The sequence below is a fragment of the Archocentrus centrarchus genome, chromosome 1, assembly GCF_007364275.1.
Source record: "Archocentrus centrarchus isolate MPI-CPG fArcCen1 chromosome 1, fArcCen1, whole genome shotgun sequence".
NCBI classification, from domain to species: domain Eukaryota; kingdom Metazoa; phylum Chordata; class Actinopteri; order Cichliformes; family Cichlidae; genus Archocentrus; species Archocentrus centrarchus.
In genome coordinates this window covers 11531124-11547429 of record NC_044346.1, presented here as the reverse complement: position 1 = coordinate 11547429, position 16306 = coordinate 11531124, and the positions used below count along the sequence as shown (strand labels likewise).

General features: G+C 42.0%; 1 protein-coding gene across 1 annotated transcript in view; it reads right to left on the bottom strand.

The window, feature by feature from the left end:
• LOC115782276 (voltage-dependent T-type calcium channel subunit alpha-1H-like) overlaps window positions 1-16306 on the bottom strand; it is a 58607-nt gene that overhangs the window by 22332 nt on the left and 19969 nt on the right. The window contains exons 9-16 of the mRNA XM_030732373.1: window positions 15724-16306; window positions 11215-11573; window positions 5141-5292; window positions 4459-4644; window positions 4130-4247; window positions 3413-3568; window positions 2482-2569; window positions 639-835 (exon numbers count right to left, since the gene is read on the bottom strand). Coding sequence (XP_030588233.1) covers window positions 639-835; window positions 2482-2569; window positions 3413-3568; window positions 4130-4247; window positions 4459-4644; window positions 5141-5292; window positions 11215-11573; window positions 15724-16306 — 1839 coding nt within the window. The remainder of the gene's footprint in view (window positions 1-638; window positions 836-2481; window positions 2570-3412; window positions 3569-4129; window positions 4248-4458; window positions 4645-5140; window positions 5293-11214; window positions 11574-15723) is intronic.

The window sequence follows — 16306 nt, the reverse complement described above, 5'->3', positions numbered from 1 at the left end:
CAGCGTGAGCCCAGACCAGCTGCAGAGCAGGGAGAGGGGGGCAATCATGCTCGGGCACGGTGCAAGGCATCCGTGACTAGTTCGAGTCCACCTTTGGAAGTCATAGTTGTTTGAGCTAAAACTTTAGGCCACCTCACGACAGCCTGAAACATCATATGAGTTGTTGGCAATCAGCTCTCCAAAAAAGCAACGTGAAATGAAACTGACATTTAGCTCAAACAGAATCCAGAGCTGTCCATACAAGGAGGGCTACATGACTCAACTGATCAACAGTTGGTGATACTAATGTGCCAGCAGAAGACTGCCAGCCCAAACATGCTGAAACATTTGGCTCTGTGAATGTTGATGAGGACAGAAATGCACTCAAGTAATTTGTTGTGTCTTGAGCAGACACAAAATAGGTTTGTTGGGAAACACAAAAAGTAAACAAATGAAATTCTGGACGGTAGCGTTAATGAAGCTCTCTGTTATTATTCTATGGCTTCAACATGTTCAAAGCACTCACAAATCTGAAGTTGCTGCAGCCTGGGTTTATTTGCTTTTCATAACAAACAGTCTTTGATTCACTGCTAAAGTCTTTATTGCAAATATTTAATGTCGTTTTATACATTTATATAAAGCAGGTGTCCAAGGCTCACCGGCGACCTTTGCTCCAGGCTGTTGATTTCCACAGAAGCACCACTGGCCCGGCGTGACTGGTTGGAGTTTATGGTGGGTGTGGCTGCAGTGTGTGTGATGACTGGCAGGGATGGAGGAGGAGGAGGAGGGGGAGGCATGGAGGCTTTTGGGTTCAGGAGACCATTGGGACTCAGCATCATGGCCTGGATCTTGAGCTCTATGCACACACACACACACACACACACACGCATGCACACACACAGAATAATTTATGTCAAAGAATCATTCAAATATGAGATTTGCAGTATTTTTATCATTTTGGTTTGGATCAGGGCTGTAATGACTGTGGCTTTATCCACAGCATATAGACTGTATATGTAAGACAGACATAGCCATCATGATGTCACCCACTGGCTGGTAAAGTCCTGTGGATACTGGGGGTTTGAAGGTGGATCTGAGGGTTGATCTGACAAACTGAGTACACTAAAAGTAAGCTAGCAACTTCCTGATCACATGGTCTGGCCCACACGACCCAACCTAAGGCACATCCTGCTTTTATGTGTATTTTACTCTAAATAAGACAACAATTATATAATTTACATGATGTGATAATAAATAAGACTTAAAACGAGTGACTGAGCCCATAAACTCATCGTAGATCAGCTGAGCAGTAGGGTCATTTTCTCATAGACTTCAATACAGTTTGACTTCCTTCTGAAACCAGTCAAGTCGTCACCTGCTCGACATTAGAAAGAATCCAAGTTTAAGGCACTAATCAGCAATTTTTCATCAGGGAATTTGATCATCTGCAGTTCAAATTTTATGATTTATGGAATCATGCTGAGAACTTTTAAAAGTTGGGTACTAATATTCTTCATGTCTCACTGTCGAAGTGGACATTTACCCCAAGAAAAATACATGAATAAATAAAACAACTCATCAGTATTTGTCAGTGACAAGACTGAGAGTAATCAGAGTTCAATGTAAACGTTGATACATATAGCTATTCTGAAAGGCGGGTCTGTAATAATTTGATCAATTGTAAAAATGTGCAGAATTTTTAAAAAAATGCAAAGTGAACTTTTATGTTAATAAAATGTGTGTTTTGTGTCCATTATTCACTTCCACAGTTGTCCTTGGGCCAATACAGATGAGCAGCTGTCAAGTTGCTTAAATATGCAATTCTAATAAAATGACCCTCCACTTACAAGTATATAATAAGCATTACCATGATTACAGATTAAGCATGTTTGTTTAGCACTGTGAAGCCATCAGACAGCATCACAGTGAGCAAATCATAGCAAGCATATGCTTAATGTGAGCGAGGTCTGGGAGGAGTAAAAATAAATGTCTTGATGCATGCTCAATAATCCAGGTAAGGAAATCCCAGAAAGTTGATTCTGTCCATCTGGACTTTTCATCACTCATTCAAGTGACATCTTCAGTCTCAGCTGACTGCAGGTTTCCCCAAGCTTATAAACAGTACAGCTGCATAAAGACCAAAGCAAGCACCGCTGACTAACAATAAGCCACAAGCTCAGTTTCTCCGATTTTGTCGTTATGCAGCTGTAGTGTTTATAAGCTTGGGGAAACCTGCAGTCAGCTGAGACTGAGCACGTCACTTGAATGAGTGATGAAACGTTTCTCCCGCTGAAAACTCTGAGTCCAGATGGACAGAATCAACACTGAATAAGAACAAACATCCAGCTTAACAGTACATTTTGCAGGATTATAGAGAACCTTTACAATGTTCAGAGGGTGAAAGGACCCCAAGAATCCAAGCAGAAATGAACCAAAAAGTTTTTTTTAGGCGACTGTGTTTGAACTTTCACTTTCATGTCCAGCTCATCTGCGACTTTGTACCTGCAGCGTACAGCTCTCTCAACTTCTCCTCATCCTCGTAACACACCGAGTGTCTGTCGTCATCTGCTTCAGATCTGTTAGCATCTCCCTGAAAACACACACACACACACACACACACACACACACACACACACACACACACACACACACACACACACACACACACACACACACACACACACACACACACGCAGAGAATACACTGGGATTACCTCTATCAACATAATCTTTATATCATCATCATCACCTCCCCTTCCTCGGTGTCTACTGACTGTTGTAAAAGTGAAAAAGCAGAGTTGAGAGGGAAAGACTGAGAGGAAAAAGAAGCAGACGGGTGGAGGGAATCTCCAGCGTTCTCTAGTTGAGTTATGTGGATGGCTTTGGCAGCGATCTCCTGTAGTCACGCCAATAAAGCTTTACTGAATTTAATTAAAATTCACGCCAGAAAGATGGAGGCAGGCGGCTTTGGCAAAGGGTATCTGTGTGTGTGTGTGTGTGTGTGTGTGTGTGTGTGTGTGTGTGTGTGTGTGTGTGTGTGTGTGTGTGTGTGTGTGTGTGTGTGCGTGTGTGTGCAATAGTGAGAGAAAGAGCAAGCGCTCTCTGATGCCGGAGATAAAAGATGAAAACTAAACAACAAAAGCTCACCAGCTGTGAATGGCAGGCGATATCAAACACATCCCTACCCTGGAGAGTATTTTATGCGTGTGTGTGTGTGTGTGTGAGCAAGAAAGAAAGATAGAGGAAGAGAAAAAGTGTGATGATAAAGAGAGAGCGAGAGATAGAGGGAAAGGAGAAACCACACAGGCAGGATGGAGGAGATTATTCTCTTGTAGGCAGCTTTGGTATCATCAGCACAACAGAGCTCAATTAGTCTCATTCGCTCTGCCTCGTTGTCTAAGTAGCTCAAATGAAACGGCATCTTTGCCCTTACTTCAGCTTGAAAGCCCTCGACCAAAATGGCTACGAGCAAGTTGAAGAGGACGTAGTTGCCAAAGGTCATGAGGGCGACAAAATAGAGGGCAGCCAACGGCGACGTGGAGGCCATCCCGTTATAGAGCACCGCGTTCCAGTCCTCCTGGGTGAGGATCTGCAGATTAGATCAGATGTGGAGAGCAGTCAGACTATGCAGGGATTAGAAAAACACACCTGAAATGCGACCGACTACGTTGCCAGTAGGTGTTCCAAGCATAGTAAGGTTAATACAAGTGTTTCTTTCTTTATTATCTCGTTGTCAGTTGAACAGTAATGATGCTCATCAGTGTTAAATGAACTCCTGTGGAGTGAGTGCTTCATTATTCCTCTTCCTCCCCTGCTCGTGAGGCATATCTTACCTGCCCACTAGGAGAGTTTTTATACTTTGCAGAAAAATTGAGCGTGAGCACTCCCAAATTGGAGCAAATGAAATAATGGAGCTCGTCAGAGCGAGCGCTCATGACTGCAGCAGCTGTTGTTTGAATCTCATTCCTAAAAGTGGCATGTAATTGATGGGGAAATTCCTCCAAATCAAATACTGTTGATGTCTTTGTGTGCTCTGCATAAGTGTGTGTGTGTGTGTGTGTGTGTGTGTGTGTGTGTGTGTGTGTGTGTGTGTGTGTGTGTGTGTGTGTGTGTGTGTGTGTGTGAGTGCATGTGAGGATATTTGTCTAACCTGAAAGACAGTGACAGTCGCCCAGAGCAGAGAGTCAAAGTTTTTTCTGTCAGGTAAAGTGTCTCCACTGTCTTGTCGCAAACCAAATTTACAGCCGAACAGATGCATCCCCAAGATACTGCAATACACACACACACACACACACACACAAAAACAATAGTAACAATAGCACAATTCTATCTACACGAAAGCTGAGAATAGATGTGGTAATCAGTCCTATAATACAGAAAAAAGTATCACAGTAGTGGCCATTATAATTTTTTAAGTAATAACAGCATAACTAATGCAGATAAAAAGCCTAAACATCACTTTAGCTCATAAATATATACCTGAATATGAATATAAAAAGCATCAGCAACATGCAAAATGTGGCCACATTGTCCATGGTCTTCATCAGCACCACCAGCTGCCTCCTAAGCGCAGGAAGGAACCGGACCAGCTTCAAAACCCTCAGCAGGCGAAAGGTGCGCAGCACCGACAACCCTCCCTCAGCCTCAACCACAACCTCCCACACACTGAAATACACACACACACACACACACATATGACATCCAGATTATAAACACAAAGATACATTTGCATTGAAGGGATTAAGGAATCAGCTGTTACCCTTTGGATGCTGGCATCACCCAGGAAAAAACATCCCGAATCTTTTCGGAAGAGAGAGCGTTCAAGTCTTTTTGATGTGACATGTGGCAAACGAAAAAACGAATAGGGCCAGCTTGTTTACGGTTCACCAGCCAATAAAGAAAGCCAGCGCAGCGTGAACTGGCACAGTAAACAAGCGAGGCCTTCAAACATGGATACATAATTTAGCTTGTAGTACCACATAATGCAGTGAATACAGGCCCTCTGGACTATGAGTGCAACCACTTGGCTGAGCTGCCAGAACCAACATCGCTGACAGTTCAGGAGATTTAGCTGCAGAGCTGTGTCGTAACAACAGGAGGAATAACTAATGACAAGAATTCCCTTTCTGGGGTAAACACACAGACAGAGAGTTCCCCCCACCTGATGATGACGATGACGCTGTCAAAGCCGTTGTAAGGGTTCTTGATGTAGCCGAAGAGCCCGAGAGCCAGGAGCTTTAGCAGCATCTCGAGACTGAAGAGACTAGTGAATACCATGTTACTGATCTCCAAAATATCTGTCAGCTCCTGCGGCTGAAGAGGTGCGGTGTTTGTGGAGAGAAAACAGGGAGAGATTGATGCACAGAGATGGACAGGCACAGAGAAAAATGAACAAATAAACAGAGACAGACAGTCGCGTGGAGCTCGGTACACTCAACATGTTAGGAATCTCTAAAATGTTAGTGAAGGCTTCAGTGGGGGTTTACACGGATTAAAGCATGCCGGATTTTGTTGCTCTTGGATTCACAGTTTATTTTTCAGATACTCCAAAAATCTGGAAATATGAGGGAAAAAACATTCAGCTTGGCTTGTTTTGGTGGTAATTTAGAGGTTTATAACAAAAAAACTAATTTGTCTTCTCATTCTAAAAAAAAAAAAAATCCATGAGAGAAAATGTTTTGGAGCATGATTTAAAGGATAAAGCTGGACTCTTAGATGTTTCACGCCTGTTGTGTTTTATCAGTCATAAAGACACATCGATATGTAAAAATGTGTGCATTCAATGAAAGCTGTTGACTTTTTTCTTTGGCACAGTTGGACAAGCAAACATTTGATCCTCTTTAAATAGTGCAGAATAAAAAAGTTTGATTTTAAACCTCTAAAGTCTAGAGTCTGACCGATACACCAGTGGGCTCTAGACTTTATCAGCTGATATTTGTTATTTGCCAGTCTATCAATTTCTGCATTTATAAAGGCCGATTAATGAAAATGAAAAAAAGCAAAGAAAAGATAGGAGAAACACCCTTCAACCATGGTATGAGTGAGCACTTTGCAACTTCCCTGTTGGCAACACATATTTGGAACGGCACAAACAACCAGCTGATTGGCAGAGAGTAAATGAGTAATCCATGACTTCTTATGACAATAAAACTATTTTTTGTTTGTTTGTTTTTCTTTTCTTTTTTTTTTGGGGGGGGGGGGGGGGGTGCTTTAAACCAGTTGAGAGAGATGACATGAAAGCAGGGGGAAGACACACAGCAAGCGGCCCAGGCTACTGCATTGGCTTCACGGCATGCAGGTCACCTGCTCAACCTGGTGAGGTAAACTGCATTGTCATATTATCTTTATAAGAGTCATAAATAACTACACATGATAAATTTTAGGGAAATCTGTTTATGTTTCAAGTGCCTGAAAAAAAAAATATTGGCTGATATATCGCATTTTTAAATCACCAAATGTCGGTATCGGTCTTAAAAATGTAATTCAGGCTCTAATAAAGTTACTAAATGTATGATTAATAACATAATAACATTATCCCTAACGCTATGGTAACAAAATATGCAACATTTGTTCTTCTGGGGGACAAAAAAATGCATTCTACCTGACAAACATCAACAACAACACTATGTGGACAAAAGTACACATTAGATTATTGTAGGGTCTTTACCCACAATACAAAGCACCTTGAGGCGACAGTTTGTTGTGATTTGGCGCTATATAAATAAAATTGAATTGAATTGAATAGAGGAGGGCAATTAATTTTCCCAAGGGGCCACATGAGAAATTGGGACTGTTGTGTATGTCCACAAGAATAAGCTTATAAATAGATTAACTGAATAGTAAGCAGAATTGAGTTCAGTTTATTGGTGTAGCCGTCCACAGCAGTCCCATTTTCTCCTGTGGGCCCCCCCCACTGCATTCCACTTAGGGGAGCTGCTCAGCTATGGATACCCATGCCAGCTCCATGAAGCTCCTGTAGCACAGTTTTTGTCCTGTTGTTAATGGCAGAGGAGGTTTGGAGCTCTGCACTTACTAAGTCAGCAGAGTGTTGGAGACTTCTACACATCTTCTTCTACACCAAGTCTTTCAGCACTCGGCGACCCAGCTCTGTAAATTTACACGATCTGCCTCTTTGCAGCTGAGCTGCTGTGGTTCCTAAACGGTTCCACTTTGCAGCAACACCACATAGATTCATAATTTGTCAAACCTTCGAATGCATGACTCTGAAATCTGTGTTGCCAGTGATTAGAGCCTTCATAGGGAATTACAGATGGAGCCTGTCTCAACCTGTCTGTCTGATATTGAGGGTCTGCTGGTTTCTTGGCTATTAAAGTGCTGTCATCATGCCAAAAATCGAGAAAACTCCCCAAAGCCTTGAGAAAAATGGCCGGGGTTCCACAGGAGTCTGGGAAGAGTTTTATACAGATTAATAACACCTTATGAACAGGGGTTTTCTATTATCAATACATGACATAATTCACGTAAAACCTCACACACTGTACATGACATAACAGTATCTCCTGCATGCCTGGATACGAGAATAATACATTAATTAGTGCAGCTGAGGTATTTCAGTCATCATGATTCAGGAGTTATTAATCATGTTCGTGTCTTTTTCACAGTCAAGGATATACTTCATGTGATGAGCTACAAGGCTGAGCTGTAATTACAGTGAATATGTAATCTGCTGAGGCCCAGATGTTGTCATAATAAACTAACCATAACTTTTTCGTGACATCATCATCGCACATTTGTCCCTTCAGATGAAGTGGACTTGATTTATTACTGTGAAATTCATCTCAGGATTAGCAGGTAAGTTCTGCAACTGCTGGTGTCAAAGTGCATGCTCTTAGAACTGAAAGAGATCACCTAAATTTGTCTTGCTCGGGAGGTGCTGCCAAGCAAGCGCTAAAATACAGTAAATATAAAGGCAAAAGCAGGCCTTTTTGGAACAACGTGCTCTGGACGGACAGCACAAATAGAGAGATGATTGGTTCACGGTAACAGAAGAGACGTTTGGTGCAGACCAAAGACAGCCTTTCAGGAGAAGCGTAGTGATGGAAATATTAATGCTTGGGGTCACTTAGCTGCCTTTGCTGACTGGGCAGCCTGTAGTAATTAAATCAACGCCAAATTCTCTCCATCATATCAAAGAGTGCTTGAAGATAATGTGAGGCATCTGTCGGAAAATTGAAGTGGACCTTTCAACAGGATAACTGTCATAAGAGATTTGAATCCCACTAAAATGTTATGAAACAGGCAGAACGAGCAATAAGCCCTCAAATATGTTGCAAATAAAGGCATTTTGCATGGAAGAGTGGTCAAAAATTTCAGCAAGGCCACGACAGAAACTGCTGCACAGTCACGCAAAATAACTCCCAAACATGATTTCTTAAGGGAGCAATACTAGTTTCGGATGTCGTGTGTGTGTGTGTGTGTGTGTGTGTGTGTGTGTGTGTGTGTGCGCGCGCGCGGGCGGGCAAACAACCCCTAATGGTTTTCAGAGAAAAAAATCTGGTGATAATTTAGTTGAATAAATTATTTAAAAAGTCCACAATTTCTTCAGGTCAAAGTAGATTACCACTTCAAAAGCACTCTAATCATGTTTACCATTTTTAAATGATCCCATGTATGACTTCCTACATAACGCCCTCCCCTGTGCACCCACCCAAGCCCCACACACACACTTTGATAAGAAGTATTTCTCAATATATCATACAGTACTGTGCAAAAGTCTTGAGATATTCCTCATTTCTTCATATTTTGTGAGGAAAATAGGAAATAGTTGCAGAGATTTATTGAAACATGTGCAAACACACATGGAAATACAGCATATCAGGCAAAAACAGAGTTTGTACAATTTTAAAAAGCTTCAAAGTCAATATTTGGTACGACCACCTTTGTTTTTCAACACAGCCTGAACTCTCTTTTCAGGAATTGTTCTCCAGGCTTATTGAAGGACATTCAAAGCTCTTCTTTGGATGTTGGCTGCCTTTTGTTCTGTTCTCTGTCAGGATGATCTAATACAGCTTCAATAATGTTGAGGTCTGGGCTCTGGGGAGACCAATCCATAACTGATAGTGTTCCATTGTGTGTTTTTATTTCCAGGCATGCTTTTACTGCAATGACAGTGTGTTTGGGATCATTGTCATGCTGGAGCATAAACTTATTGCCACTTTCCAGATGGTATTACGTGGTGGATCCAAATCTGATGGGACTTTTCTGTGTTCATAATTCCAGACCTCCAACACCACTGGCTGAAATGCAGTCCCAAACCATGACAGAGCCTCCACCCTGTTTTACACTCACTGTTGTACATCTGTCCTGACCTCTTCCATGCATACTGTCAAACTTTGGCATCTTTCATAGAGTCAACTAAAGAAATGGGAACAAATTATGTTTTTCTGTGACAGGCAGCTAAAAACAAAGTGGCTCAAGATACGATTTAAAATTGTTTCTTTGCCAAGTTGACTGTGACATGTAGGCAGAACACTGATTCGTCTCTTGAGTTAGGTCCTTTTATATGCTTGAATGATTCATAGGTCAGTGTGAAGTAGCTTAACAAAGAAAAAACAAAACAAATTGGTCAGGTACAACGACCGCACTGGAATGAAAATGAGTGAAAAAGTAGCCAATGTCCAAAGAAGAATTTTGAAAGACCTTCAGAAAGCTGGAGAACTGTTGCTCAAGACCACTTTAAAAAGAAGGTCTGGCTTCCTGGAACTAAAATATAAAGAAATGATGGGTGGCTCAAGACCTTTGCACAGTACAGTACATACAGATAATATTGCATTGCATACTCTAACAGAGTAGACTAGGCAAAACAAGGTGTCCACTTCAATATTTTTCCTCATAGTAGGTTTTAACACGGTCAGAGAAACATACTAATAGAAAACGCACTGGATTTGAAATCTTATTATATTTTTTTTCCCAGATGCAGCAGCAGGGTTTGAGGGACCCCAAACAATGAGGACGTCAAGCCAACATCAACAAAGCACAAGAGTTAATATTATTCACAAATCCTAATAACAAGTAGTCTGCATAAAGTCTAATATTGTTTATACCTCTGAGCCACAGAGCTGTTGTCATACAACAACTATAACAGTAAAAGCACATGAAAGAAATCTATCATGGAAGTCAGTGACATTTCTCGAAATTACAGTGAACACAAACACTGTTTCTTTCTTTCTTTCTTTCTTTCTTTCTTTCTTTCTTTCTTTCTTTCTTTCTTTCTTTCTTTCTTTCTTTCTTTCTTTCTTTCTTTCTTTCTTTCTTTCTTTCTTTCTTTCTTTCTTTCTTTCTTTCTTTCTTTCTTTCTTTCTTTCTTTCTTTCGCTCAGCTCCTTAATCCAACAAAACAGTGCAAACAAGTAACTGCTTCTCTGAGCATGCCCAGTGACATCTGCTTGACACAGAGCTGGCCTCTGGGGACCAAAAAGTGTCAGAGGATTTTTTTCAGAATAAACAGTACTGGTCAAATGAAACTATTATATTATATAGCTTTATGTACTCAGTCGTTTTTGATGATAATGGTGTGGTACAGAGGGGAAAATATATCAGTGTCTATAAGTGCATTCATATATTATTATATTCATTCATATGGCTGCCTTGCTGATTTTGGGGTTCTTCAAGGGAGGCAGGTAAAAAGTAAAAAGGATAAAACAGGGCAGCTCTTATCCTTAAATTTTAGCTGTTGGAGGAGGCCACACAGATTTGTCCTATTGTTCAGGAAATGGGCCAAATACAATCTTCCTTCGTTTCCCACAATCTGCTGCTGCCTTTCAGCCAATCACAATGTCAGATCTGTCCTCCTTCTCCACCTCACTCATCCATTCGCTTCTCCTCACTGCTCCCGTCTCCACCACCCCCCCGCCCCCCTCCTGTCCCAGGGTCACGCTTTAATTAACACTTCAGGTCTTATGAGTTTCTCCATCTCCTGATACATGCCTGCGCACACCCACACACAGGCTCTCTCTCTCTCTCTCTCACACACACACACACACACACACACACACACACACACACACACATGCGCACACACTCTACGATCCCATATGCTTGCTGCTGTAAGTGTTGATTGGAGGGTAAGTTTATTGACTCCACCACACACAGTGATTAGCACATCAATTTTCAATCAAATTTGTAGTCAAAGCCAATCTGCGAGAGCCACGCGCACATCTGTGCACGTCCCCACACAAGTGTGCAGGGGCTCGTACACTAACACACACACACTTACCTGCTCGTGGTACTCTATACCCATCGACAGAGTATTAATAAGGATGGCAATCATGATTCCTCTGCTGAAGTATCTGCTGCCAACAATAAGTTCCAATTTAGTTTTGAGTCTCGCCCAGCCGCGCTCCCACAGCCTCTTCTTTGGCTCAGATAGCTGTGCATCACTGAGGCAGGGGCTGCTACAGTGACACGGGCTGTTACTATGACACGAGTGGCCGTGGCCGCGCCGGTGGTCTTCAGGCTGCTCGTTAATATTTTCACTGTCACTAAGTTGGTTGTAGTAGATGCAGTACGGGCATACTGAGGACTCTCCAGGGACTTCACCCGGCAACAGTAGAGCAGGATGCCCAGCACAGCCTCCTGCACAGACACCAGAGAGGAGGCCACATCAATCATACATCCATGAGGGTGTAGTAAAAAGCCGCTTCTGTATGCAGACACTCTGTCATTTAATATATTCTCTGCTCAGCAAAGGAGAGGGGCTTCTTTTCATTTCTGGGAAACAAAAATTCAATAACATGGAAGCCACAGTGCGATGGGGGTGGGGGGGGGGGGGGGGGGGGGTGTCTGTGCAGATGGAGAGCTCTTTTATTAGAACAAGGATGTGTGAGTGTGTCTGTTTGTATGTGTGTGTGTGTGTGTGTGTGTCAGTATGTGCATTTTGTGAGGGTGGAGGAGGCTTGGGGGGGAAAGATTTCAGCAGAATTCATTAGTAAGCCACTTGGGAGGAATGCTCCAATGACATAACAACAAACACTAATCTAGCACGAGCAGTTCACTTGTCATCACAATTACAACAAATTCATGTTTCACTGGAGACTGATATAGTAAATCCAATCTGGTCGTTCCATGGTGTGTGTGTGTGTGTGTGTGTGTGTGTGTGTGTGTGTGTGTGTGTGTGTGTGTGTGTGTGTGTGTGTGTGTGTGTGTGTGTGTGTAATACTGGCTTCAAGACAGACTTGTTGAAAATGACTGACTTCACTGCAAACTAATACACTAATCAGGAGATGTGGGCGGCTTACATGTAACAACATGCTGAATAGCTTCTGCTACAAAGTGCCCCAACCACTATTGAAATTTATTGCATTACTGAATTGTATTAAATGCTGATGTGTTCTCTATGAATGTGAAAACAGATGCTTAAAGTGCTGTGAAACATTGAGGAGCTGTGCACAGAAAAAAGAAGCCGGTGATGATGTCAGGATTACCCGGATTAATTCAGCTTGGACTTTGAGATAACAAATTTTTAATGAAAAGGCTGCCTTACCAACTGGGCTGTGATGTCTGAATGTCGCAATGTGTTTTTGGAACATGACTCATACCAGGAATTAAAAGACAGGCTATCTTGGCCTCTGCTGCTTTGATGTTGACCATATATTTTTATGTTTCTCCTAAGTGAACCTCCCAGCTTAACGAAAGTGCAATTTTATGGAGTATGCCTTTAAATAAAGTTCTTATCTTAGGAAAAATAGACATTATTTTCAGGGTAACTCAACACTGTCTACAGAGAAGACGTGCTGTGGCAGAGTTTTCAGGTACAGTACTGTGTCTTGAGCCACACCTAATTTCTTTATATTTTTCATGGAAAATGGGAAATAGGTGCATCAATTTACTGAAATATGTGCAAACATATATGAAAATAAAATTGTATCACTTTACTTTCAATTCTAAGAAGCTTGATATATTTAGTCAACATTTGGTGTGACTTTATTCTTCAACACAGCCTGAACTCTCTCAGGCAAACTTTCCTCTAATTTCTTAAAGTAGTTTTCAGGAATAGTTCTCCAGGCTTCTTCAAGGACATTCAAAGCACTTCTTTGTATGTTGGTTGCCTTTTGTTCTGTTCTCTGTGTTCTCTGTCAAGATGATCCCACACTGCTTTAATAATGCTGAAGCACAGGCTCTTTGGCAATTTTCATAGAGTCAACTAAAGAAACGAGAACAAATGAAGTGTTGTTTTACGGGCTGCTAGTAACAAAATTTCTAAAGATACAATTTAAAATTGCTAAGTTGTCTGTTATATATAGATACAACCCTGGTTCATTTCCTTGAGTTAGGTGCCTTTTTTATACTTGAATGATTCACAGATCAGTCTCTTAAAAAAAAAATAAAATAAATCCTCTGAAAATATTCAGGTACAAAGACTGGACTGAAAATGAGTGGGAAAAAAAGCCAATGTCCAAAGAAAAGCTGTGAAAGACCTTCAGAAAGCCTGGAGAACTACTGCTCAAGACCACTTTAAAAGATTATAAGAGAGATTGTCTGCTTAGAAGCAAACAATAAAGAAATGAGGGGTGGGTCAAGACTTTTGCACAGTACTGTATTTTTATAGTGCTTTTGATGTGTCAGCTTTGTAAATAAATATGCATTGTTTCACGGTTTTCAAATTATGTAAAAGGACTTATATAGCGTTTTTCTACTCTACCTGAGCCCTCAAGGCACAACATGACCCATTCACACACACATTCACACAAGCACTTTTTTCTATGCTTAAGTGCTTTCTATCTAACATTCACACCGCAATAGATGTATCAGGAGCAACATGGGGTTCAGTATCTTGCCCAAGGCTACTTTGGCGTGCAGACTGGAGCAGCCAGGGATCAAACCACCAACCTTCCAATCAGCAGATGACCTGCTCTAGCTCCTGAGCACACTATAGGTGGCCCGTTTCACAGATAGACTAAGACATGAGACGGTGGAATGGGATTTGAACCAATGCCTCCAGGGGAGACTGCAACCTTAACACAGCGCCAGGACAACTCGGCACATGTAAGCCAAAAAATCTTGTTCAATATTCTGTTGCAGGTCATTATCATGAATATTTGCATCCCATCTCTCATCTGAGATTTCAGAGAACTGAGCACATAGGGCTGCACAAAGGAGAAGACGTAGATTAAAAGGTTAGGTGAGTGAAAAATGTTTTGGATCAATTGTCTGGAGACACTTCAACCTTTAAGCTTGTATAATACAGTACAGAAGATCATTTTCCTGGTGCTGTGAGATATGATAGGATTTATGATCCAATACTCTGCAAAAGAACAAGAAAAAATACAAGACTTGTGTTTTTTATTGTTTGCAGAGTGGATCTCCACAGCATTTACACATTGTACTGATCTCCCAGCTTAATTGATTATAGTGGAAACGCAGTGCCGCAGCATGAACTTGCATACGTTACATGTTCAGTGTAGCCACAAGGGTTAGAATTAGAATACCCCTGAGTGTCATCTTGTATAAGGGATAAATAGTGTTATTGAATTCTGTTTGCTTTTTCAGGGCAAAAAAGAATGTGCTCAGTCTAACGAGCAGTGGCTCTGCTTCTTTTATCATACTGCTTTGAGCACCAAAAAAAAAATTTAATTTGCCTGAGCAGTGTTAAAGGTGATGAATGTCTCACAGATTAGTATATCAAAATTTCACTAAATAAATCTGAAGTGATCTGCATTTCAATAATACAGCTGAGGGCAAGTTAGAAAATATATTCTTTTCTAATTTGGGTGAAAGGACTGTCAGAGATTATTTCTAAAAAGAAAGAAACAAAATGAAAAAAAGAATATTCAAATTAACAAAAACAAAACAGAGGATTATAAAAACTGTATAAAAAGATGGATGTTCTGTAGTTTCCAGGTCTGAAAACTGAAGCCAATGGTGAGATGCCTTAAACCTGGATAAAGTGAGAAATGCTTTACCAAGACAGTAGCCAGTGAGCGTGTGGGTCTCAGATGCACCCCACACTAAGATTGCTACAGCCTCAACTGCACATGCCTAGAAACTAGTTGGGAGCTTCCGACCGACCTCCAGTCACTAGGGAAAAATGTGTATTTGCCATTTGGCAAATAGTTGCTGGCTGTCGAAAGGTGAAATCAGTTGCAAAGAGGGAGCTGCTTCAAAAACCTCCTTGCAATTGCTTTGGTCGCTACCAGACTACCATTCTGACCCGTAGACGATGGCGACTTGTCTTCAAGCAGAAATGGAGAATGTTTGCCTTCAAAATAAAAGCTGTGCATTGCTCCTGCAACCAACATATTTCAAAAAGCACAACTTTTACTTTTAAGGCAAACAGCTTCCCTTTTATGGTTTGCACTGCATTTTTCAGTTTCACTAACACTTGGCGCCTTCCACGGAAACTACTGCTGACAGTGGCAACCTGCTAGCAACCACAGCAATCTCAAGGAGGTTTTCAGCAACCACTCACCAACCAGTCGCTGAATACCCATTTTTTTCCTCACAGCCAATGGTTGCCAAATGGTTGCTCACCAGTCTCTAGGCCTCTGTGACTGGGATCTAAAATACCCAACTTAAGGTTTAACAGCAGGATTGCAATCCGTGGGTGACAGCATGATGGCTATGTCCATCTTTTATGTACAGTCTAAAGCCTTTAATACTGCTGTTGCTGACAGAATACATGTGGCCAGGACATGGGGGTCAAACTCCCCACGTCCACCCCTTTAAAAGCCAGAGCATGACGCTGTGATTCACACCCTTGCATTCACACAGATCCCTTCATCCTCACCGTGCTCCAGCACCAACTGCGGCAGTCTGTTGCTGGTATCCGTAGCAACCAGCCTCTTCTGGTCCTGGTCCTTTGCATCCAGGTGACTGAAGAGGGGTGCTATGAAGGGATAATTAAAGCCAGTGCCTCCATTACTGACAGCGGGGTCACGTTGAGGCTGATGGTTTTGGTGATGATGCTGGTGATGATGATGATGATAAAGCTGATGAAGGTGTGACAAGTCATTAGGGGCGTGGCCTGAGTGCCGGTGGGCGAGACCGTTCATCTCCCCAACCCCACCTCCTCTGGCAGATCCGCCACCTCGGTCTCTGTGGCACACACACGAGCAGTGAAAGCGTATGCGTGTCTGAGCATAGCAGCGGGAGAGCCGTCGCCATGCCTTTCGGCCCAGGTGCGCCAGGTAGCGGATGATTTCCTCGTAGCAGCTCCCTGGTTGGCTATCGCTGGCCAGCGTGGAGGCTGACTGGTGGAGCTGGCGGGCGCGCTGCTCCGATTTCATTAAGGCGTGTTCTCTCTGTTTTGTTTCAGAAAACTGGGTTGCAATTACGACCAGGCACAGGTTGATCATGAAAAAGGAGCCCAC